Source organism: Chiloscyllium punctatum, chromosome 3 (genome assembly GCF_047496795.1).
Source record: "Chiloscyllium punctatum isolate Juve2018m chromosome 3, sChiPun1.3, whole genome shotgun sequence".
Lineage (NCBI taxonomy): Eukaryota > Metazoa > Chordata > Chondrichthyes > Orectolobiformes > Hemiscylliidae > Chiloscyllium > Chiloscyllium punctatum.
Genome location: NC_092741.1, coordinates 114,818,659 through 114,845,071, shown reverse-complemented (window position 1 = coordinate 114,845,071; position 26,413 = coordinate 114,818,659). Strand labels below are relative to the sequence as shown.

At 40.0% G+C, this 26,413-nt stretch overlaps 1 protein-coding gene across 15 annotated transcripts in view; it reads right to left on the bottom strand.

Annotated features, from left to right (window-relative positions):
* dst (dystonin) overlaps nt 1-26,413 on the bottom strand; it is a 622,282-nt gene that overhangs the window by 105,474 nt on the left and 490,395 nt on the right. For 13 of the 15 annotated variants that reach the window (XM_072558451.1, XM_072558477.1, XM_072558489.1 and 10 more), the window contains 11 exons: nt 26,068-26,229; nt 25,789-25,959; nt 23,304-23,470; nt 21,147-21,306; nt 20,635-20,961; nt 20,385-20,469; nt 18,038-18,279; nt 14,360-14,566; nt 4,651-4,770; nt 2,730-2,837; nt 1,163-1,381 (listed from right to left, as the gene is read on the bottom strand). In XM_072558451.1, coding sequence (XP_072414552.1) covers nt 1,163-1,381; nt 2,730-2,837; nt 4,651-4,770; nt 14,360-14,566; nt 18,038-18,279; nt 20,385-20,469; nt 20,635-20,961; nt 21,147-21,306; nt 23,304-23,470; nt 25,789-25,959; nt 26,068-26,229 — 1,968 coding nt within the window. The remainder of the gene's footprint in view (nt 1-1,162; nt 1,382-2,729; nt 2,838-4,650; nt 4,771-14,359; nt 14,567-18,037; nt 18,280-20,384; nt 20,470-20,634; nt 20,962-21,146; nt 21,307-23,303; nt 23,471-25,788; nt 25,960-26,067; nt 26,230-26,413) is intronic. The other 2 variants (XM_072558510.1, XM_072558572.1) reach the window with 1 other exon arrangement.

Below are 26,413 nucleotides of genomic sequence, written 5' to 3'. Positions count from 1 at the left end.
AACTTGATCAATTTCTCTTCTGCTTCATCCAAAAACAGCATCGGAACACCATTCCAGTTGACACTACTAAACAGCAAACTGGGAATAGGATTTGGGACCGCCCTGGTCTGTACAGCTCATTATCACATGGTGCACAGCAAAGCTCGTCATGCAATAACAAACATTAAAGAACACAGTAGTAGCCCAATAGGTCTATAATGCTCTTCAAAAGAGGTTAACAACACTCCAACCTCTCCATGGCCCTCCAAATCTTTTGCCTTCAAGTTTACATCTTATTAACTTTAAAACTTTTACTGCACCTGTTTCCACTATCCATTTTGAAATAAAATCCAGATCACATTTCTGTCTGTGAAAAAAAATCAATAAACTCTGTCCAATTCTTTTCTCAATTATCATAAATCTGTATTGTCTGACAGAATAAATCAGTTCTTCCAATTTACTCGAGCAAGAGCCTTTTGCAATTGTATGCATGGTAATTAAATCTCATCTTGACCTTCTATGGTCTGAGGGGGAAAAAAGAATCTCAACCTCTCTACTTTAATTGAAACAATTTTGCTGACTATGTAACATCAATGATAGCTACAGGAACTTTATCATATGAAAATTATTTAACGTTAACATTTAAAATACAACCCTACCATTTGATTCCCTTACTAGCATGCAACTATAATAAAATTACCTTTAATTCAGGTGAAAATTTTCACTCTTAAATTTAGCAATAACAGTTTATTTCTTCTGAATATTACCAGTGGTATTGTTCATATACATGTTAGAATTCACTTGTCTAATATATATGCTGTGAATGAGAAAAATGCAACGTGCATCTGTATCGTGTTCTTCACAATAGTAAGGTAGCACAAAGTACTCCACAAGAAATGATTAAGGAAGCGGATTAGATGAAAGATGTTGTCTTCATAATGACAGAAAGAGAGAGAGAGTGGGTACACAGACAAAGAGAGCAAGAAAGACAGAATATGAGTGACAGGGTGGACATGTTTCGAGACTGAACTCCACAACAGCAAGACTTCTCGGTCATAGTAGCTTCCAACTTATATGCTGTTTTATGTCAATGAAAATAGCTAATGAATCAACACAAGCTAAAGGAAGTTCAACCAAGGACAGTAGTCTGCAGAGAGTGTACATAATGCATCTATTCCCTTACCCGAAGCTCTTCCTGTTGTTGCTTTAACATCTCAAATTCGATGGCTGGTGTGGGTAACTGTGTAATTAACACCTGGGTCTCTTCAAGCCATGGCCAGAGCTCTTCGTAGGTCTCACAAAACTGACTGACCAAAGACTGAGCCCGTTCCAGCTGCAGGTATCTCTCTGCATTCATCTGGCTGATCACCTCATATTGTTTTTGAAGCATGTCCAGTTTGTTCTACAATACAAACAGTTAACTGAACTTACTATTACTAAATTAACAGTGTATCCACAAGAAAAGCTTGCATTTATTTGGTGTCTTTAACAGAGTACATCATTTCAAGGTGCTTCACAAGGGCAATATGAAACAAAATTTGACATGGGGCTACATCAGGCCAAAACTTTGACAGGGTAGCCAAACATTTAGGTTTTAAGGAGCATCAAAAATAATAGAAATGGAGTTGCTTTGGGAGGGAATTCCAAGACGTGGAGGCTTTGGAGTTAAGGATGATAATTTTTGTGGAAACTCAGTGAAACTATCTCAGCGAGGAAATTTTTTATCATTCTCGGGTGCGGGAGTAGAAAACAAGAATTCCAAGGGAGGTGAACAGGGCAGTACAAGGTGAGATGTCCAAAGGAGGCAGAGGACTAGAGGATGAGGCCAAAGTATGGTTTGGTAATTATAGCCACACCACTATTCTGATTGCCTTGACGAGGCTGGAAGTGGAAAAGATGGCCAGAGGACACATTTTCATTTAGTCATTGATCCTCAGCCAGTTTGCCATTAAAGCCACAATGCTGATGCAACTGTAGACAATAAACTGTAAGGGTCTTATTCAAATGTGAACAAACACTCTGTGTAGAGAGATACAGATAGGTCGATGCCAGCTGATTCACTGGCAAGTGTACACAGGATTGGCAGAAAGAGGGTGAAATTGTTAAGAGTTAGGCCAAATGGACAGCTCAATGAAACAGCAGGTTGAGACACTTTGTGTTGGTGATTATAATGACTCAAAACCAAGTGATTTGATGAATAGTTGAGAGTGAAACAGAGGGAGAGGGAGGCTCTAAGTTTACCTTAATGGGAATCAAGGCTGGGACAGTGACAGGAGAACATTCCAACAAGTTTTGATGGATTGGGATAAGGATTTAGCAGGGAAGGCTACATAAAAGCAAAGATAAGAAGTTATAGGAGGGGTTGACGCCAGATCAAGAAAAGAGGTAAGTAGGGGAGAAAAAAAGAAAAGGAAGCGACCAGCTCAAGGTTCGAAGCAGTAGCTAAATTGTGCATGCAACTGTGGAAAACTCAAATTATATATAGTTCTGGTTAGGCAGCAATACTCAGAGTACATACTTCATGATAGCAAATGGGTATGAGAGGGGGGCAACAGGAAGTGGTCAGAAGTTGAAATCAGACATCTGGTACTGAGATAAAGTTGGTCTTGTCAGGTTGCAGCAGCATATAGCAACTAATTCACTTTGACATTTTGCTGCTCAAATCAAAACATTTACTCTTGTTCTGATGGACCTTACACATGCTCAAACATAAAGTAATTAACACTGACTTCCTTTGCTTGCTCTTATACCTTCAGGGATGCTTTCTCTTCTTCAGTGCAGGAACTCATAATTTGATCAGCATTTGCAACAAGTTCATCAATTGTATCTTTGTGCCGCAAAATATCCATTGAAAACGCCTTAAAACATAAGGAATAACATCAGCATTTAAAGCTAAACGATCCTTTTTTTATTCCAGACACAGCACAATGCTAAGAAAAATTATTTTAAGCTGTCTACACAATCTACATTAAATGACAATATGAAAGTGATACAAAGAACAGTACTAGACCAGTCATTGTGGGATATCTGGAGTCCTGATCAATGTAAAGTTAAATTCCCTTTGAGATTTAAGTGAAAGATTCAAATTGAAATAAGAGCATGGCATATTGAGAAAAGAGCCTCTTGTTCACCATTCCTCATCCTAGTCATATGAAACAACATTCATTGTTCATTGATCACAGCATTTACAACAATCTTAGACAAGAAGGCTAGGTGGGGTTAGGAATAGATGTGGCACAATTTGAAAATTATATTCCCTGTGGTGACACTGGATACTGCTACCTTTGGGACAGTTTGCAATTTTCAAAAGGTCCTTGTAGGGAAGAGGAAATGGGAAAGCTGCTCACCATCAATTAACAGCCCTTTAAACTCCTTAAGGAGTTTGCTAATTGGACTAGCTGGAACAGAACGTGATTTTCAATCGTGATGTTAGGAGCCAGAATCTATCATGATGTCACATTCCTGATCCTGTGGTGAAAATCTTCCCCAAGGTGAGCGAGACCCCAACGATTGCGAAATTTCAAAACCATTGGCCCAAAGTTACTTGCTCCTCCCAAGCTTATTGCACTCACCACATCACCAATATCTCAAAACTGCTCCTTTCTGAATGAAACTTAACTAATTGGGGTGGCACGGTGTTTCAGTGGTTAGCATTGCTACCTCACAGTGCCAGTTCCAGCTTTGGATGAGTGCCTATGTGGAGTTTGCATGTTCTCTTCTTGTCTGCGTGAGTTTCTTCCGGATCCGCGGTTTCTTCCCACATTCCAAAGATGTACAGGTTAGGAGGATTGACCATGTTAAAATGCCCTGTAGCTTGCAGGCTAGGTGAGTTAACTATGATAAATGGGGGGCTATGGGGAAAAGGTGGATGCTCTTCAGAATGTTGGTGCAGACCTGATGAGCTGAATGGACTCTATTTACACTGTAGTGATTCTGTGGTATTTGAAAGCATCATGACTAATTGCTTCCTTGTATCCTTTTATCACAGGTTGACAAATTACTCAATTAAATTTTATTTTTCCAGATTAGTTTTTCAGTTATTCCCTTCAAATTATCTGATTCCTTGGCTAATGTCTAAAGCTAATACATAAAGGTTTAAGTGAATCAGAGGCCAACAATCAGGGGCTGTCTGCAGTGGACAGATACTGAGCAAGTGAAACATTCTTTCCATTGGTTTATGTTTTGCTTGAACAAACTTTTTGATGGGTTGTTCAATGCGATTTGCCCAGGTAACATTCAGAAATACAGAACACAGACCCATTATGGAATAGATGGTTTAGGACTCCAATGGATAAAACAATAAAAGCACATGAAGGGGTCACTGAGATGAGGGCATACCTCCGCCTTGCTCTGTGGCACTGGGCAATATCCGGAGATCTTCACTATCCTTACACAGGGACTGAGTTCTCTGCAGCACCAATACACAGGTGGCACAGGACAAGATGTACCAAGACCCAATCTCACACATTACTCGCTTAAAACAAGACGACAACATGGAGCTATCAAATATCAAAAGCAAAAGACTGAAATATTCTCATTCAAAATAAAAACAGGGTAGTGCAGAGATTGTGCACTATTTCCTTCCATAAAATTTGAAAAGAGACCTGCAGTTAAACTGAATACATAGACATCTGTGCAAGGAATCTATAGTTTTTCAGTACATCGCATTACCTTTTGAACTTGTAACTCAGCAGAGGTCTGATCTTGTTCAAGCCTTATGTCACCAAGTGATTTGAGCTTCTTCTCTGTTTCTGTGATCCAGGCAATCTCTGCATCTGCTGCTTGTTCAAACTGGTGAGGAGGAGGAAGGAGAATAGTCAGTAAAACAGTAAAGTCACCTTGAAGTGAAACATTAGTTTCTGCTTCTAGCTTACAGCCTCCCTCAACAGTGAGCATTCCCAAGTCATTTGTTTCTTGTGACTGGAGAATTTGGGGGAGGTGGGAGTATAGTAGGTGAGGGCTATTGCCACATTCATGTAATGACTGGCAGAAAAGTAGTCATGTGTACTGTCCAATCTTTCAATTTTTAAAATTCTGATCACTTTAAACCCCTCTACTCTACTTGTGATCACCATGGACCCGGAATCAGGGCAATTCTCATATATATGTATGCCCATGAGATTTCTTGGACTGGTTTTCATTACCTGAGGGATTGAGAAAATTTGTTTCTACATTAATTTCCCTAAGCAGCCTGGTCTTTCTCCTCTGGTTTCTGCCTCTGCCAAGAAATGAAGTGGCTGTGCCATTATGCAGCCATCATAGTGTGAGGCAGGCTCCCTTGGTCAACACACACACACACACACACACACACACACACACACACACACACACACACACACACACACACACACACACCTGCTCAGACCACTAGTTAACTGACAACATTACACAATGTAACATGTTACAGGCTTTAAAAAGACCCCTTTCAATTTTTAAGCAATCATTGTTAACCAGCACAAAACCCCACCGAGACTATTCTTAAAAATCTCTGCTACTGATTATCAAGAAGGATTGCCTTTCCAATGCTGACTCTCTACCCAACTGTCCCGACATGCCTTGAACCTTGATGAAAGGATTAATGGTCTGAAACAATGTCATTTATCTCCTGATTCTCCAGTCAGGATGCTGCCTGACCTGCTGAATCTTTCCACTTCTTGTAGATTTCCAACATCCTGCAGAATTTTGCTTTAACCTCAAAGTATCTTTACACTTTATGACTCTGAAGTCCTACCTAAGGTACCTCTTTCGAGGCTCAGTAGTCCCAGATCGTCTCTAACAATGGGAGTCAGTACTAATGTTCTGGTTGACTCCAGCTTTATCATCTAGGATACTGCTTTCTCTGTACTCTGTGCAGAGGAGTCCATCCAGAGCACTGTGCAATCTCAGTATGACTTCTGGAAATATGAACTGAACCAATTCAGCAGCAAACAAGAATACAGTTTCATCAGCCTTCTGAGAAATGATTTTTAACCTTCAGTGATCTGTTTGTGGTTCAGTTTTCAACAAGACTCAAGCAACTCTGATTCATTGTAATAAACAATATGGGTAAGACCATCATAAAAAGGGAGTGTTATCATTATTGCTAGTAGTCCCAACATACTGATGGTTACGGTGAACTATGTCCTACCTAAACACAATTAACTTGTTGCAGATCAGCTGTCAAACTGAAATAATGAAACATATACTAATAATATAAATATATGGGCTCATTATTCACCTCTGACCTCATCATATACCTTAGCAATTCAACATTTCAGAAAGAAAAGAAAGACATGCATTCATAATCTCAGGATGTCCTAAGGTGCATTAAAACTAAAAAGTTTGCAACGATTATGGACACATATACAAAAAGTTCAAAACATGTGACTGGACTCATCAATCGCCCTACATTATAGCAGTGACTACACTTCCATTAGTGCTTCACTGACCGTGAAGCAAGATCAGAAATCCTTCGATCATGAAAGATGATCTATAAACAAAAGTTATTTCTTTGGCAATACACAATTCTAGGTTGCATTTTTACCAAGTTTCCTGATTCTCTACAGCTTAAGACATCTGGCTGTGTGTTCATGGTTTAGTCAAACTAGCAGTAATCACTACATATTTATGTTTATCGTATTGGACCACCGTAAGGTAGTTGCAAATGAAATCACTCTATATTAAGACTTTATTAACTGAATCCATGGAAAACAACTGTGAGCTTCACTCAACTCGAAACTAAATAATGTTGTACGATTTTAAGTAATTCTTGCATAGTTAGTGTTTTTTTAAAGAACATACATCATTCATTTCTAATGCAGCGTGCCAAGAGATGGTGATTTCGCTAGAAAGGCTGGCACTTCATGTCACTATAGTGGCTTTGCGATATCTTATGATCCATATTAAGTTGTCCCAGCACTCTGCTGTATGCCTGTGATTTGAGCAGAATCTTTCTCTTAAATGCCATTTCCTGTGCTGTCTGTTTGTGTCTGTACAATAATTTGATAGTACGAATGCAAGAAGAGCTGGCAGAAAGGGTTAACTGACCGCTGGACTGAAATAGTGTGGTCATATTATCTGTACACAGCTCCTTGAAGGAACAGAGATTCAGTATCACAAAGGCATCTAAAAACTTTGCAAATCAAATGGCTTAGACCCATATCCCACCAGCAGTGACAAGGAAAGAGGTGCTCCAGGTGCAATGCATTAGAACATCAGGCAACTTTGATCCATGCTGTATTGAACTCAGTATCACACTGAGCACAGCTAATGAATTACACATGACCCAGGGACCTACACAGACAAAATCTGGTGCATGTAGCACTCAGAAAACCTCCAAAGCTTCTGTACTGAGAGGATTTCAAAATACATGAAGATCAAGATTTAAAATGTTCTCCACCCAAGTCAAAACTTTTCAAATTTAAGTAAGTGAAAGTGATAAATGATATTCAGGGCTCTTTAACATGCAAAATGTCAACCTTTCCAAAAATGTTGTGACAATAAATTTAAAAGTTTAACCAGAATATAAGTCTTCATGTTTTGAGGTAAACATAAAATGGTGAAAAACGTAACTAATAGCTCAAGTGCATGTCAGGTTTCAAATTTAAATTTCCAGCATAAATCCAGAACTGGTAAGACTAATTTGTCCTAATGTCTAAAAATAATGCCACAGTTTATTTTGTGTACTGAATCCAGCAAGATTTGCTCACCTTTAAAGTGGTGAGGCAGATATGTCAGCAGATGGCTCAGAATAGAATACGATTCTTGCTAACGTTGACTGAATTCTATAAGCCCAACTATAAATGACTAGATCCATGCAACATAAGGAATAAGGAAAACATCTCTTTCTGATTAAGATTTTATTCCATAGCTTAGAGAGCAAGAGGGGGCTATTTGGCCTACCATGCCTGTTTTGGGTCTTGTGACAGAGCAGTCATGCTCAATTTCTCAAGACTGTGTTTATTTGTAATCCTGCAGGTCCCTCATCCTCAAGTATTTATCCAACTCCCTTTCACAAATTTTCATGGAGTCAACTTCAGTCACCTTCTCGGGTAGAACATTCCAGATCCTATCAAGTCCCAGTGGAATAGGTTTCTCATCTCTCTTTTCAAATTTTTGCCTACTTCTTTAAATTCGTGACCTTGGGTCATTAATCTGTTGACAATTCTATACCGTTTTTTTCAGTTATTCATTGGATGAGAGCTGGCTAGGCAACATTGATTGCTCCTCCCTTATTGCTCAGTGGGCAACTAAGAGTGAACTACATTGCTGTGGGTCTGAAATCACATGTAGGCCAGACCAGGAAAGGATGGCAGTTTCCTTTGCTAAAGGACATTAGTGAACCAGATGGATTTTTCTAACGATCAACAATCATGGTAATCATTTGACTCTTAATTCCAGATTTTTGTTTTGAATTGAAAATTCAAGGCAGGATTCAAACCTAGTTCTTTGGAAATTATGCAGGTTGCTGGATGAACAGTCCAGTGATAATACCTCTAGACCATCGCCTCCCCTCATTCTGTTTTTTTTCATCAATGGTACAATAAGGAAACCCAACTGCTGAACTGTTGCACATTCTATAGATATCAATCAAGTTCAAAATCTTAACTTTGATGAAAGTAAAACAAAATGGAGCACCTTGTATAAAAAAAAGCCCAACACATTCTTTACCTTCTACCTCTTCACCTCCCCATTTTTAAATGAATGACTACCGCTTGATGAAATAAAAACAGTAAATGCTGAAAATACTCAGTATGCCAGGTAGTGTCTGTGGACAGAGAAACAGTTAACAATTCAGCTTGATGACCTTTCATCAGAAATTTATTTTCGGTCCCAGATTTCCAGCATACATACACAATATTCTGTTTTTATAATAGTTCATAGTGAACTGTTTTACCATATGTTGGACTAACAGATGGGCACAGATTCAATCTGATCAACGTGATAGAGCTCTCAACAGAAAATGTTTGTCAAACACTACTTCAAGAGAATGCCCTCTTAAACGTTGAGCAATGCTATCCCCAACCCCACCTCCTCAATCATTATAATTGAGAAAACAACAACATGTAGCTCCAAATTTTTACTTTGCACATGGAACCTACCAACACTCACAATGCTCACTATTCTGCAAGCATGAGGAAAGGTTATTTCAGTGAAGAGCATTCAGAAGTTACTTTGTGGTTCCATTAATCCTCAGAATTCAGGAAATCAAAAGTTACTTTCTGAAAAGTAGTCACACTGGACTCTGTTTCTCTCTTCACAGATGCTGCCATATCTGCTGAGTTTCTCTACCATATTGCTTGTTTCAGAATTCCAGCATACTCAGTATTTTGCTTTTATTCGGATGACCTGTTCGCCTTGGTTTGTGCTTAAGCCATGGAGAGAAACTTGAACCTGGAACTTTATATTTCCAAGGTAAGTGTCACCTGCTGACCCTACACATTGGGTGCACATCAGGGCGCCTTCCTAGAATAAAGATCATTCAAACATCATGTCGTCTCAACTGGTGTGTCACCACGATTCGAATAAAAACAGGAAATGCCTTCAACCTCCACCTATTCTGTCTCTTCTCCTGTCTAACTCCTCCATCATTGCCTCCATCCATTACCATGGAACTTTCTCTTCACCCAAGCAATATTTTTGTGTAGATTCTCTATAACAGACAGCCTGCCTTTACCATATGGCCTACAAAGCAACTTTGTTAGCATTCCCTTTGATGTGTACAGGCAGCTTGAAGAAACAGGTAAAAACATTGGACGTAACTGATCCTACATGACAATTATGCAGACCAAGTGGATACACAAAATTTATTAACTTCCTGCCTTGATCAGCACAGACACTGACAGGTTATGAATCAAAATCCCTGCATGCAAAAAAAGCTGTCCAATTCTAACCCCTCAAGTCTAACCTTGGATTTAGTCAGTTTGCAGCAATTTTTGTCTGTTTATCAAAGTTGCTTTGATATTGGCATGATAGGAAATAAATATCCCATTGAAGAAGTGAAAAGTCAATTTGAAATAAGACAACAAGTGGAACTTTCCCCATCCCCACTGTTTGTCAATGTAGGGCAGAAGGAGAATTCCAGCCTTTGTGTGTTATCAACAGTATACTTACCTCAAAGCAAAGCACATCAAAGCAATAGCTTATATTACAAGAAATCTGGCATTTTGACAACTGTGTAAAACATCACCATCAAACGAAACTGGAAACGCTAAGTTGAAATGAAAACTTATTTCCTGAAGTGCCTTGTTTAACAAAGTCAATGTAGCATACAACATCTGAAAGTGTGAAATCTCAGGCTATGAAGTATAACTAGGATGCAGTGTTCAAATACAGAATATAATTTAGGTATTTCTCACTTTCGCTTTCTTAGAAAAATACAACTTTATTCCTGTTTATATATATTTCAGTCGATGATCAAGGATGGAGTTAGATGGGACAAATAGCTTTTTCAGGTTTCATGCTTTATGTTAGAGCCCAGAAACAGACATTTTGTTCAATGTCAGACTCAGGAACAGGAACTGGAACTGTACTGGGAGCTGGTGAACCTTTTTTCTAAAGTTGAGTTTTTCCCTTCAATTAACTAAACATTATTCATTAACAGAAGGCAAGTTTTATTGCAACCCTGAATCAGGGATATACACGCTCTACAATAAAGTACAGCTAGCTATTTAGTGGTTAGTTTAATCTGGTTTTTTAAAGCTTGTCAGTTGTTTTTCATGAAGTATAAATATATACATTCCCTCAGCGCTGCCTCTACAGAGAGTAAAGTAGGAGTTTGAGTTACAGGCAGTTCGGCAAAGGAATTGGGTGGTGGTGGTGAAGGAAAGGGTAGGGTGGAGAGGGTAAGGTGGGATGGTGGGTGGAGTTTCTTTCTTCTGTTTTACTGTTTTTAGTCTTCTGTAACTGGATCTTACTTCAGTACAAAGGAAGAAGCTGCTGGTGAGTATTGATAAATGTTCTGCTATTCTAATTGCAATAAATATTTTTCAAGTTACCGGATGGTAAGTAAACTTGGTCAACTGGAGTTTACATCCTTCAGTATGTACGAAGTCATTACACATCATATGACCCACATGAGATCACATTGCAGGAAATGTCACCAACTGTAAATGCTTGGCTTTCAGATTTGGAATTTGAGCAGTGGCCTGAGTCACTGTCATGTATCCATGATGTAGAGTACTATGTGGATGGCATGTCTTAGGAAGTAGGCATGACCCTGGTTAGAAACATTTAGATTTTATTATCATTTGTACTCAAGTACTGAAGTACAGGAGTACAATGAGAAGTATATAATGTCACCACACATGGCGCCATCTTAGGTACAAAGGTACCTATGTACAACAAAACTTAGGTACAAAGTAATAAAAGAAACAAAGTTTAAAAAGTTAAGCATTATCTTCACAGAATAAGTAGAAAAATAAAGAAATAAGGTCATAGTTAACATTAAAGGTAGCAAGAGAATGGTTGATTTCCAGGCAGTCTAAGACAAGCAGACAGGCAGTGCAGGTGTCACCTGAATCTATCTCGCTTGCCAGTTGGTATTCAATTTTGTATAATGGTGATGTTTCTTAGGGAGAGTGCATCCACAACCAGGTTTGTGGCACTACAGGAAACTCAGCCATACAGGGAGAGGGAGGCTAAGAAGAATGAGAAGTGCAACAGAGCTAGGGGATTAGACAGGTGTTTCTGCAGCCATTGATTTGACTTTAGGATGGAATGTGGCCTCATGGTACCTGGGTAAAGGATGTTATGAAGCAACTGTGCAACATTTTTCTGAAGAAAGGAAATCAGCCAGAGGTCATGGCCCATCTTGGTAACAGTAACTTATGGAGGAATCAGGATAGGATTTTGGAAGCAGTTTTCAGGGACATGATAGAACACTGAAATGCAGAACCTCTAAAGTGGGAGTGTCAGAATTACCCAGAATCTCACGTGCTAGTGAGCATTGAAATAAGAGAATTGAGCAATTAAACATGGCTGGAAAGCTGGTGTAAGAGTGAAGGCATCAGATTTGAGAGATATTGGGACTGATTCTGAGGAAAGTGGCATCTTTAGAAGCTGGTTTATCTTTGTGTCCTCTGATTACTGACCACGTAGTCACACGAAAACAATCTCTCCTCATTTACTCCACCAAAACCATTCATGATTTTGAGCACTTTCATTGAACATTCATAGAATCCCTACAGTGTGGAAACAGGCCCTTCAGCCCAACAAGTCCACACCAACCCTCCGAAGAGTAACCCTCTCAGACACATACCCCCACCCCAGATCCATTCCCCTCCCCCATATTTACCCCTGACTAATGCACCTAACCTACACTATGGGCAATTTAGCACAGCCAATTCACCTAACCTGCACGCCTTTGGTTTGTGGGAGGAAACCAGAGTACCCGAAGTAAACCCACACAGACACTGGGAGAATGTGCAAACTCTATACAGACAGTTGCCCAAGACTGAAATCGAACCTGAGTCCCTGGCGCTGTGAGGCAGCAGTGCTAACCACTGAGCCATCGTGCCACGCCACAGGAAATTCATCAAATCTTTCCTGCTCGAAAGCAGATCAACTCCATGTTTTTCTAGTGCCATCACATAACTGCAAAATCTCATTTCCTGGTACTATTCCAATATATCTGAACTATCTCCAAAACCTTGATGTCCTTCCAAAAGAGAATTCTCACACAGAGTCCAAAAACAAAACAATTCGTTCTTCAACTCATATTAGTATTAACAACTGGATGCCAATTATCCCTTTTAAACATCCCATTTCTTTAGAAGCAGAAAAGCACACCAGTTTTGAAATGCTGGAAATAACCTCGAAATGCTGAGGCAGTTACCTGCACCCTGAAAGGTTGCTGTGGAGGTTTTAACATGGAAGTGTTGTCACACAAGGCCAGAGGTTAACTTGGCCCTAAGCAAGGTTCAACTCTCAGAAAATAATAAGTGTCTGTTTATCATTAAAGTGACAATTAAAGTTAGGGAAAACATAATTGTGAGAATGCAGAGTAAAGTTGTCAACAGTTGGATTAATGCCTTGGGTAAAACTGTTCAAGTCAGTATTTTGCTTTGAGTTTTGTCTTCCAGTAGTTGTAGAGTTCTTTTTGTGCTTTTTTTCTCTTCAAGGTTTTTTTTCAGGGGGAGAGAGCAGCACAGTGGTAACATCACTGGTCTAGTGATGAGAAACCCAGGCTAATATTCTGGGATCACAGATTCTGATTAAGTGTATCCCCAGGGCATTATGGGAAATTAGGGAAGAAATTGCAGGGCCCCTAGCAGAGGTATTTGTCTCATCTACAGCCATGGGTGAGGTACTGGAGAACTGGAAGGTGGATTGTGCTTTTATTTAAGAGAAACTGTAAAGAGAAGGCTAGGAACTACAGACCGATGGGTCTGACATCTGTGGTGGGTAAGTTTTTGGAGCGGATTCTAAGGAGAGGATTTATATACATTTAGAGAGGCAAGGACTGATTAGGGATCGTCAGCAAGACTTTGTGCATGGGAAATAGTGTATCACAAACTTGATTGAGCTTTTTGAGGAAGTAACCAAAAAGCTTGATGAGGGCAGAGCAGTGGACATTGTTGACATGGAATTTAGTAAAGCCTTTGACAAGGTTTCGCATGGTAGACTGGTTAGTAAAGTTAAATCACATGGGATCCAGGGTGGGCTTGCCAACTGTATACAAAACTGGCTTGACAGTAGGAAATACAGAATGCTGATGGTGGCTTATTTCTTGAACTGGAAGCCTGTGACCAGCAGTACTCTGCAGGGATTGATGCTGGGTCCACATTTGTCCGTCATTTATATAACCCATCTAGATGAGAATTTAGGAGGCATGGTTAGTAAAATTGATGGTGTACTCGAAAGGGAAGAAGGCTATGTAAGATTACAAGGAATCTTGATCAACTGGGCCAATAGGCTGGGGTATGGCAGATTGAGTTTAATTTGATAAATGTGAGGTATTTTACTTTGGTGGTTCATATGTGGAATGCAGATACGGTTACGACATTTAAAAGACATTTGGGCAGGTACATGAACAGAAAGATATGGGCCAAACACAGGCATGTGGGACTAGTTCAATTTTGGAAAATTTGTCAGCATGTTTCCATGTTGTCTAAGTGTAACTGCTGTCAGTGAGTTAAATGTTCCTTATACTGCATAAATTAAGTGTGATGGATTTCTGCTCTGTACAAATAGAACAAATGATGGAACAGACAGATGGTTTTAACAATGAACAACTTAGCTCTGCTTCAGCTTTCACATGCCACTTGAAGCAACATCAAGCTGTGCATCTTTAAACGTTTTCCAAAAGCTCCTTTGTCAAGGGGGAATAATAAGATGGCAGCACATTTTGCATAATCAAATGCATCTTCCGTGGTGTAACATAAGACAGAGTGTGACATACCTGCTGAGATCTTTGTATAGCAGCATCTATTTCTTCCACCTTCTGTGCTATGGTGTCGCTCACAAATCTGTACCGCTCGTTGTCATCAGATACCAGCTTATCGAGTCCTTCTCTCGCTCTCCATGGGACCAACTCCAATAAAGCACTGCTGACCTCATTAACTGTGTCCAGGCTTACCCTGTGCTCCACCATCTCTTTCCTCAACTCCTGAGTAAGAGAACAAGAGAGATACCTCATCACACACTAGATGGATTTAATGAATTGTTACCCTGCCAATTTGGAAATTGTACAGTCCGATAAAAGCAACAAACCATCTCACTGTAATGAGTAGATATGTTTTCCTTCCTCTCCCAAGATTGGCCAGACCAGTGAAATCCCCCTATGAAACCCTTTGGGACAATATCTGGACAAACTCTGTCCCTCAGGTTAGTAACACCAAGGTACCAAAACTTCTGCCACGAGACTGGTTGAGAACAATTTTAGTTCAACCCACTAATCAGGAAGCAGTCAAACTTTGATGATTCTATACCCTCCCCAGTTTTGATTGTAACGAAATGTAAAATTAGATAGTGGGTGTAAAATGTTCTGAATGATGTAGTAGGTTTCATGGCCCAGGACTAAGGTTAACACCAGCCTTGACTATGTCAGTCAAGGTTTCTGTACATATACTGTAGGGTAACAATACATAAATCGGATTAAAATTCTGGAAAGAAAATATGATAAGGAATGCAAGAATACTTTTGACTTCATTTGAGTAAAGGTTATGGAATTTTTTTTTAAAATGTTGAGACCAATTGTTAAAAACAAATTTTAAAGAGAATACTGATCTTATGCAAAGTAGACAGTATCTTTAATGTTATAAACTAAGAAAAACCAAATCACATATCTGTGCGTGGGGTAGAACCTTTGCTTTCAGCAATAGTGCAAATTTGGAGATTTGCAAGTCGGCAGCCTCATCTTAGATCTCTCTTCGTGTTTAATTTCAAGGGAATTAAGATATAAAATGAGCTGCTGACTTGTTATTGCTCAAGCCACTGTTTGTCCCATTGTTCATCATTAATGCAGTATAACTCCATTAATTAAAGATTAAACTGATTACTAATCGTAATTCCCAACTTGTAATCAAGCTGCAGACCTGTTCATGGCTTAACCAACTGAAAGATGATTTATTTCAGACAGCCTAATTTCCCTAAATTTGCACCCACTGTCTAATCTTACATTCTGTTATCAACATGGGGGAGGGTATAAAATCAGCATTGCATCAAAGTTGGACAGTTTCATGACTGGAGCTAAAATTGTCCTCAGTCAGTCCTGTGACAGACGTTTTGGTGCATTGGTGTTTCCTTGATATTTTTCTACTTGACCCCCACAGTGGCCCTCAGCATGTTCCTCAGATGTAGATTACAAGAGAATTAGCAATTCTGCCAAGACAGCACTTTTGAAGAAGAAAATAAGCCACGGGGAGATAATGACTGAAATGTCCTTAATTCAGTAAATAAAATGTAAGCCAAAATAACAGTCAATAAATGGAGTACAGTAAGTGGTGTTTGTCCTCTTTGAAAAGCAATGAAAGACATCTTTTTAAAGATGCCCAATTGTGATGATTTTACAAATTTCTGCTAATCACAAGCTCTGATGATAATATTATATTTTTTTAAACAGTGATGATATGTTAATCAGAACAGTGTATCTCAGTTTCAATGACCCGCAGACAGTGGTCACCTTCTTCAATACAGAGATGAACTCTATCCTTTCAAAAGCATTAAGACTTATCATTGCCTTCCCAGAGCAGCTGCTGGAAACAATGAAAAACACAGGCCTCCATCTTATAGGCGGTCGACTCAGCAACACCCAAGCTGGAAACACAGGGAGCGGTTACTCAAAGGTCAAGTCTCTGCTTGAGTGATTTCCTGACATTGTACGGACACTGTTCATCCAACTATTGAAGTGTGAGATTACACAAAGTATACCAACAAATCAATCCCTCACGTAACAACTGTTCGTCCAGTTGGTTCAACCACCATCCCTTTTATTGGCATCGCTGCACAATCTGATATATATCCACAACAAAGTAGCTTAAGGTAGCAATTTACTGAGACATCAAACACACATGATCATGAGCACACATTCATTAAAACACAGTGATACATACTAAGGGGTACACACAAAAACACAAACATTAACATACAAACCAGCTGACGTAATGGAACTATCATATTTGTAAAGAATTGAATCACAATTGTGGCAGAGCTGAAGGAGGCCATTTAGCCCATTGTGGCTACGTGGCTTTCTAAATGAGGAATTCTCTAATGCCATTCTCTTGTATCTTACCTCGAACCCTTCCTTTTCAGATAACAATCTCAGTTCCTTTTGAATGCTTGAGTTGAACAGGGCTCCACCAAACTCTCAGACAGCAAATTCTTGACTTCATAAATTTGCCACATGACCAAGTTTTTCCTCATCTTCCTTTGCTTTTGACAGTTACTTTAAATCTGTGCTGTCTCGTCCTCAACCCTTTCATTGGTGGGAACAGCCTTTTCCTACTTAGTCTGTCTGGAACCCCCATAACTGTGAGCAACTCGACTAGATTGCCACTCAGCTTTTGCCTTCTCCAAGGAAAACAGTCTTAACTTCTTTAATATACCTTCATAACTGAAGTTCCTAATCTCTGGAATCAATCTGGGAAATCTCTTCTGCACTCTCTCTGATACATTACATCTTTCCTAAACTGTGGTGCCCAGAGTGTAGATACAAAACTTGAGCAGAGACCAAACTGGTGACTTCTACAAGTTCAACATCACCTCCTTGCTCCTGTACACCATGGCCCTATTAATAAAGCCTGGGGTCTTGAATGCTTGACTAACCTCTTTCTCGACCTGTTCTGCCTTCAATCCTTCAGTGCCTATGCACATATACTTGGGTTGCTCCTGCAGTTCCTTTTAGAAATTTACCTTTTATTTTATATGGTCTCTCCAAGTTAGAACAGAATCCATAGTGTGGAAACAGGCCAAGTTCTTCCTACCAAAACGAATCAAACTTCATCAAGCAGTTGTCTGCCATTCCATTAACTCCTTTTGATGTTCTACATTCTTCTTCTCCTCAGTTTGCAAAACTTCCAAGTTTTGCATCATCTGCAAATTTTGAAATTGTGTCCTGTACATCAAGGTCATTAGTATATATCAGAAAAAGGAAGGGTCCCATCAATGACCCCTGAGGATATCTACTATAAACCTTCCTCCAGTCTGAAAAACATCCATTAACCAGTATGCTCTTTTTCCTGTCACTCAGCTAATCTGTGTCCATGTTGCTATTGTCCAATTTATTTCATGAGATATATCTTTGCCCACAAATCTATTGTGTGGCACTGTATTAAGTGCCTTTAGGGGGACCATGTACATGACATCAACAGCTTTGCCCCTCAAACTAAATGCAAACACACACTGACATGATGGAAATTCCTATTTGTAGATACTGAACTAATACATACACACAAGCTACATGCACACAAACATCTGCAACTCAAACACACACATTAACATAATGGAAAGCACTTACTCATGTGGAAGCTGAAATAATGAGGCAAGAGGTAAATTCAGATTTTAAAATAAATTGCAGATATATCACAGAGTAAGAAATATATACATGAGCACAGAAGTTACAATGGAAATAACCACCTACTTTCTGTCTCTTCTGTGTTTGAGCTAGCTGTTCTCCCACAAGAACCTCAGAAGCATACGTGGTCAGTTCAGCCTCCACCTTCTCGAGCCAGGTAGTTAATAACTCATGAGCAGACTGAAACTTAGTAGCCAGCTGAAGGGCCTGTTCTAGGGTTTTCAAGACTTTACCACTGGTAGTAGTAATGTCAGCATAGCGTGCTTTGATGCCATCCAGCCTTTCCTGAATGATTATAACTTCATCCCCTATACAAGGAAAAACAGAAAGTTAAAATGCTCCAAGTATAGTGTGAACTAATGTGCAGTTACAAGCAAGGGGAACAAATAATTTCAGATTCTTTGTTTTTCATTCAATCTCCTAAACTTGAGATTTGCATTTATTAATCACCTTCCACAACCTCTGAATATTTCAAAACAGTTTAAAGCCTAGGACTATATTAGTGCAGTAGAAATGGTGCCAGGTTGTTGGCCCACTTTGTCACACCAAAGCACCATCCCAACAATGACAGGTCAGGATTGCAACATACCATCCAAATCTCTGGAAGATATAGACTGTAGGGAAATAGATGGTGACATTTTGTAAAATGTCCAGATTACAGAGGAGGAAGTGCTGGATGACTTGAAACGGTTAAAAATAGACAAATCCCCAGGACCTGATCAGGTGTATCCCAGAACTCTGTGGGAAGCCAGAGAAGTGATTGGTGGGACTCTTGCTGAGATATTTGTATCATCGACAGTCACAGGTGAGGTGCTGGAAGACTGGAGGTTGGCAAACGTGATGCCACTGTTTAAGAAGGGCAGGAAAGACAAGCCAGGGAACTATATACCGGTGAGTCTAACCTTGTTGATGTGCAAGTTGTTGGAGGGAATCCTGAGGGACAGGATGTACATGCATTTGGAAAGGCAAGGACTGATTGGGGATAGTCAACATGGCTTTGTGCATGGGAAATCATGTCTCACAAACTTGATTGAGTTTTTGAAGAAGCAACAAAGAAGATTGATGAGGACAGAGCAGTAGATGTGATCTATATGGACTTCAGTAAGGCGTTTGACAAGGTTTCCCATGGGAGACTGATTAGCAAGGTTAGATCTCATGGAATACAGGGAGAACTAGCCATTTGGATAGACAACTGGCTCAAAGGTAGAAGACAGAGGGTGGTGGTGGAGGGTTGTTTTTCAGACTGGAGGTCTGTGACCAGTGGATTGCCACAAGGATTGGTGCTGGGCCCTCTACTTTTTGTCATTTACATAAGTGATTTGGATGCAAGCATAAGAGGTACAGTTAGTAAGTTTGCAGATGACACCAAAATTGGAGGTGTAGTGGACAGCGAAGAGGGTTACCTCAGATTACAACAGGATCTGGACCAAATGGGCCAATGGGCTGAGAAGTGGCAGATAGAGTTTAATTCAGATAAATGCGATGTGCTGCAATTTGGGAAAGCAAATCTTAGCAGGACTTATACACTTAATGGTAAGGTCCTAGGGAGTGTTGCTGAGCAAAGAGACCTTGGAATGCAGGTTCATAACTCCTTGAAAGTGGAGTCGCAGGTAGATAGGATAGTGAAGAAGACGTTTGGTATGCTTTCCTTTATTGGTCAGAGTACTGAGTACAGGAGTTGGGAGGTCATGTTGTGGCTGTACAGGACATTGGTTAGGCCACTGATGGAATATTGCGTGCAATTCTGGTCTCCTTCCTATGAGAAAGATGTTGTGAAACTTGAAAGGGTTCAGAAAAGATTTACAAGGACGTTGTCAGGGTTGGAGGATCTGAGCTACAGGAAGAGGCTGAACAGGCTGGGGTTGTTTTTCCTGGAGCATCGGAGGTTGAGGGGTGACCTTATAGGGGTTTACAAAATTATGAGGGGCATGGATAGGATAAATAGACAAAGTCTTTTCCCTGGGGTCGGGGGGTCCAGAACTAGAGGGCATAGGTTTAGAGTGAGAGGGGAAAGATATAAAAGAGACCTAAGGGGCAACTTTTTCACACAGAGGGTGGTACGTGTATGGAATGAGCTGCCAGAGGATGTGGTGGAGGCTGGTACAATTGCAACATTTAAGAGGCATTTGGATGGGTATATGAATAGGAAGGGTTTGGAGGGATATGGGCCGGGTGCTGGCAGGTGGGACTAGATGGGGTTGGGATATCTGGTCGGCATGGATGGAATGGACCGAAGAGTCTGTTTCCGTGCTGTACATCTCTATGACTCTATGACTCTGCTCCCAGCTTCCTAACTTTCACCATGTTCTCTGCACCCCATGCTTGGTCTCAGGTCGTCAAACATTCTAGCATTTCCAGAAATCATCAGCACCCTCCCAGCACTCATACTGCCCTGTTTAGAACGACTGCTTACCTGTCGTCTGTTTCAGGAGAGCTAATCCATTCTTAATGGCCTGATCGACATGCTGTCTACGAAGCATGATGTCTTCATGAAGTGTCTGTTTTTGTAGAACAGGTTTGGAAAATGCAAATTGTTAGAAGCAGAAAATCCAGAGTTTCTCGCAACATCCTGACTCAATCAAAATGAAAAAGGGCACAGAAGGAAAATTAAATTTTAAAGAAATGTAGAAATGAAAATTAAATCATAACGAAAAGAAAGGTACCATATGTTCGGAATGCTGTTTGTGAAGATGATCAGGATTGTAGTCTTGAATGGCTGCATTGTTGAGTTTGTCCTGTACTTCAGCCAACCAGTTCAGAACTTCCACCTCCTCCTCCCCAAAAATCCATGCATTGGAGAGGGCCTGCTGGATCAGGGCAGCTTTACGGCCACACCTGTCCTGGACCTCAATGTACCGTGTCTGGGCAGAATCCAGCCTTCCCTGCACGATGTCTTTATCATCTCTGGAGCTCATAGTCTTTAGCAACTGACCAATACTAATGGCCTGGTGCAACTGTTTGCCATGACTGACGACGTCATCTTCCATGGCCTATGCAAGGTGTACAAATAAATGAGAAAAGCAACGATGGAAAAATAAACTGAGGCAGAACATAAGGACTACGGTAACAGAAAGTTACACCCTCACCAACAAATACAACAAAACAATGAATGTGTGAATTTGTAACTTAAAAGGAAAAGAAGGATGGGTAAAGTATACACCTGGCTTAAACTCACTTTATGCTGGGAGATCTGTTCTTGCAGTCTGGCAGTTTGAGTGCCAATAGGTTCAGAGTTTGCAACTTTCTTCTCAGCAGCAGAAAGCCATTCAATCAAGGGTTCCACAGCATCATGGAACTGCTGAGCCACCACCAAGATGGCTTCCAACTGCCGCTGCCTGTAGAAAAGGCAAGAGACCTTAATATCAAGTAAGACTCAGAACTTTTTCAACATCTTTCAAAACTTCAAACATAGCAATGCACTATACAAGTCAATGAAATATTTTTCTGAAAGGTAGTTGCTGTTGCTGTCCCATCTCTTACATTACATGAACCAGTTTATGCACAGCAAGTTCTCCCAAGCTGTAATGTGACAATAAGGGTTCATCTTTTTCCAGTGATGTTAGCTGAGGGATAACATTTGGCCACAATATAGGGGAGATTACCCTATGTAGCTTGTGAAATTGAGGCATCCAAAAGCCGAAAACCCATGTGTGCTGACTTCTGGCATTTCTGGTCAATGCTCTCTTGAATACTTTTGAGGGAATATTTAACAATCTTCTCTCTAACCATCCATATCAGCTTCAAAACTGCTCTTAATGTGCTAAATGGACCAACTTCTCATATTCAGTTTCTGTTACAGCTGACATTATAGTATAATGGCTTCTAAAGAATTATTTAATAGAAATTTTTTTCAAAATGACACAGACCCCAAAACTTACTACAACTTGTCAAATTTGGACTCAAGATGCAAACCATTGAATAGTTGAAGAGGTTAGAAGGGGTGAATGCCTCCTCCTGTTTCTAAGCTGCACTGGTTTATAATGACCAACGCAACTCAAAAGGATAAGTAGGAGAGCATCCACTCAGTTTGAGCCATCATTACCCACTATGTAACCTACATGATTAGATTGCACAATATCTGATTTCCCTGGCCATAGTAACGATGTATACCTAGTAAACGTAAAACTAAAATAAAAACAGCCAAGTTGTTTTAAAATCAAGAGATAGAAAATTTCTCATATGAGTGCAGAAAATTGTTGAAAATAGCAAGCAGTGCTTGCCAGAAACAAGTTTATATTTCATTCACAGAACAGTGACATTTCAGCCTTATATTCTCTCTCTCACCATTTGAAGTTCTATAGATAAGATTTTTTTCTTTAGGAAACCTCAAAGAAAACAATCACTACTTAAAAAGAAAGATGCCAGATGCAATGATACTGAAAGAATTTACAGAAAAAACCTTCAGGTTATACTAGACAATTAACTACAGGCTTATCTTTGACAATATGTTCTATCAGAAATAATTAAAATCTGAAATGAAGCCTTTGCAATCACCTCAGTCCATTATAATTATGCCTATTCATTAACAATAATGATTTACACAAGGCTCATATTTTTACTCATATATTGTAAGTTTTACAGCTGGTGATTTTTTTTAAAGTAACGACAAGCTACAAACAGTGGAGATGCAAGGAGGTTTTAGGTTTCAAGTACACAGAACAATAAACATTCAAAAAAATAATCAAAAAGGTTTACAGAATATGAGTCTTTAAAAGTTGGTTATAAAGCAGAGGATGTTTTACTGCATTCACACACTGCCCTTTTCAGATCACATCTACAATGTACGGCATGTAATGCCCTAGACACCATTCCTGGGAAATAATACATCAATTTTGGACTCAATGTCCCACAAATTGACCAAAACATTAACAAACTTGTAAGGTTTAAATTATGAAGTGGAATTACACAAACTGGGCTTGCAAAACTTGCAATATGGAAAAATTAAAAGGGTGGCTTGTTGGGTATTTTAGGGTTTTCAATGGAATCAACACAGACCGACTGAGAAACTTCTTCCATGGGCAGCTGAACGTAGAACTTAAAATGTGAGCGAGGCCACTGAGTGGAAAAGTCAAAATATAGATCTTCATGCAAACAATTTGAGAAATATGGACGTCTCTTTGACAAAAAGCAGTAGATGCTAATTCAGTTAATTATTTTAAACCTGAGGTCTATGGATTTTTGCTGACCAAAGGACATACAGTTAGGGAACCAAGGTGGGTAGATACGGTCAAGATATAGATCAACAAAGGTCCAAATGAATGTGAAAGCCTACATAGGCCTCCATCTTCCCCTATGTTTCCAAATGGGTGCACAGCCACAAACTCATCTGTACCTGTCTTCAGCCTTGGTTAGTAGGGAATTCCATCGACGACTCAGGCCTTGCAGCTGATTCAGGGTCTTCTCTCGATCTGTTGAATCAGCCAACCCAGCAATCTTCTCCCCTTCCCTTTTGATCATTTCCACAGTTGGTTTGCGATCATCCAGCAAATGTTGGAGAAGCTTCATTGGAACAAACATTTAACATCAGAATCACTATGCACACGTTATTTAATGTTTACTACTCATTCTCAATGAAACATACAAAATTGTTACAGGGCTTGACAGGATAGATGTAGGCTGGGGGTATGGAGTCAGGGGTACGCCATTTAGGAGAAAGTGAGAACTGCAGATGCTGGAGCTCAGAGTCGAGTGTATAGGGCTTTTGCCCGAAATGTCGATTCTCCTGCTCCTCGGATGCTGCCTGACTTGCTGTGCCTTTCCAGCACTACACACTTGTATGCCATTTAGGACTAAGAACAGGTGGCATTTATTGACTTTAGATGATGGTAAATCTCTAATTGTCTACCCCAGAGGGCTGTCTGGGTTTAGCCACTGAGTGTGATTTAGACAGAGATCAACAGATTTCTAAACATAGAAGGTATCAGGGGAATCTGAGAATAATGTGGCCAAGTGAAGTTGAGGTGGAAGAGCAACCATGATCTGGTTGGTGAAGTAGGCTCAAGGAGCTGAATGGCCTTTTGCTGCTCCTATTTCCTATCCTTTTATAAAGTCTGTACTATCCAACTTTGAAACAGATATGTCTGTTTTTTTTTAATTGGCCAACAGGATAAGTATTTGTATATGTCCAAGACTAGAAACCCACTGCCTGGGTAGGCAATGGAAGTAGCTTCAATAATAAACTTGAAAAAGTAAATGGATAAACTTTTCAATGGGAAAATATGGCAGACGTATGGTATAGAGAAGGAGAGTTGAATTGTGGGTAACTGAATCGATTACAAACATCATGGGTTGAATGGCATCCTTTTGTACAATATTAATTTATGATTCAGCTGCATCTAGACAAGTTATTCTGTTTTCAGCCTTATTGGCTAACATCAGGTAATCGCAGCCTACTCAACTGACAGTAACTTATAGCCATGAGTCATTAACTAATCTTTGCAGTTAATGTCTAGCTCATCTGGCTTTGAGCATAAGGTTCCTGATGTGTGGACACATCCAACACCTAGACAAGGAGTTAGCAACATATATCATCACTACTGCTCTTGGCCTGCTCCATGTTCAAAGCTCCAACTTTAGATAAAAATTTTCAATGATGGAGAATAAAAGACAAGTGTAATTGCTCCTTTCTCCCTTCCCCGTGTAATTCCCTCTGACCCCAATCCCCCTCTCCCACAAACTGCCCCAATCCTCCTGCCTCTCAAACTTTCCCACACAAATTGCCCCTTTTTCCCTGATATAAACTGTCCTTCAACCCTGACTCCACCCCAAATAAACTAGCATTCATATCCCTCTCCCCAACACAAACTGCTCCTCTGTTCTGTTCCTCCTACCTTCACTACCTCATTGCAACATAAACATATATTGATGAAAACAGCCTAATTCATTCAGTGCAAGATTCTCTGATGACAAGACTTTATAACCCTCGCTGACATAATTTACCTCAAAAATGAGTCACTCAACCACAGCATTATTTTCTTACAATACCACCCATTGTTGGTTGACCCATTGACTCAATTTATTCTCATGTCTGAAGTTCATTTTTCCAATTCTAATAAAAATACAGACGTATAAGTTAACAGCCAATTCAGACATCAGTGCTCCACGTAAGCTTCACCCTACCCGTTTTCATGTCTTCATTGTTGATATCTGCTCATATCAATGCAACCTTCTATTTCTTTCTCCCTCAGTTTGTTAGCTTTCCTGAGTTTGCTGTATTTAGGTGGTCCCTGCAGGACCAACCTCAATAGCTCTATAATAATACCAGTTCATAAAGTGACTAGAAGTGAAAAATAATTTATAAGGAATGCTAATGGGCACCCAGAGAACAAGGAGCACTGGTATAGTCAGCTCCTCCAGACCTCTTCACTTCAGCAGCGGGACTGTCACCCCAATCCATTGGCTGGCTGTGGGCCATTCCTCTCACCTCTCTGGCAGCCTTGGGCAGCTGCCCTGTGTGGGTTGCAGGCATGGGGCAGCAGTGGACTGTTACCATGATGCCTAGAAGAAACACACAATAAACCACCTGCTGGAGCATCCCACTTCCCCTTCCTCCTCCCTGACCCCATCTGAATTAAAAAGTGGCCTCCTCTTGTGGTGCAGTAGGAGTATCCCTACCTTTGAGCTAGGAAAGTCCAGGTTCAAGTGCCATCTGTTCCAGAGTTGTATAATAACACAATGAGCAGATTGCGCAGAAAATAGGTTAAAAACAAAAGCTTTCTAATGTTGATACACAAATCAAAGAATACGCTTGCTTAAAATGCCAATCGTCTCTAAGGGCTTTATACAAACTGACATTTTACAAAGAATTGCCGACTTACTTTCTGTTCTTGAATCTGAGCCTTAACTACTTTGAACTCAGCTGAAGGTGGCTTCTGATTGGCTACGAGTTCCTCTGTATCCATTAACCAACTGAGCAATGATTCGAGTGCATCCTGAAACCTCCCACAATGCAACAGAGCTTCGTGCAGCTTGGCGGCTCGTTCTGCAACCTATAAAAACAGAGTAAACTATCCCAATTAACTTGATGGTGACATAGATGGCAGTGGGCTACCTGTCAAATAGGGAAGGGATTGAACCAAGAAATAAAGGAAACCAGCCTTTGTCGTTAGAGTATTCCATCTCATATTTGCTTCTTCAAGGTTGTGCTCCAATGTCTGGATATTGGTATTTTTAGCTGCACTCTGGATCAGTCCTTGCCCGAGTCGATTCACCTCTTGGAGCACAGTCTGAAGAGGTTCAATTTCTTCCTTCTGAAATACCTGGAGTTGGAAAGGGAACAAAGTGAATTACAACATATCTAATTGTTTCATTTAATCTAGTTTGTGACTCTAATGCCATTCCATAAATAGCAATACAACCACAAAAGGTAGGGGAAGTCTAGAGTCAAATAAACTAAGAGAAAATGGAAGTCCTACATTAAATCATTTTTCTGTCAACCATTTG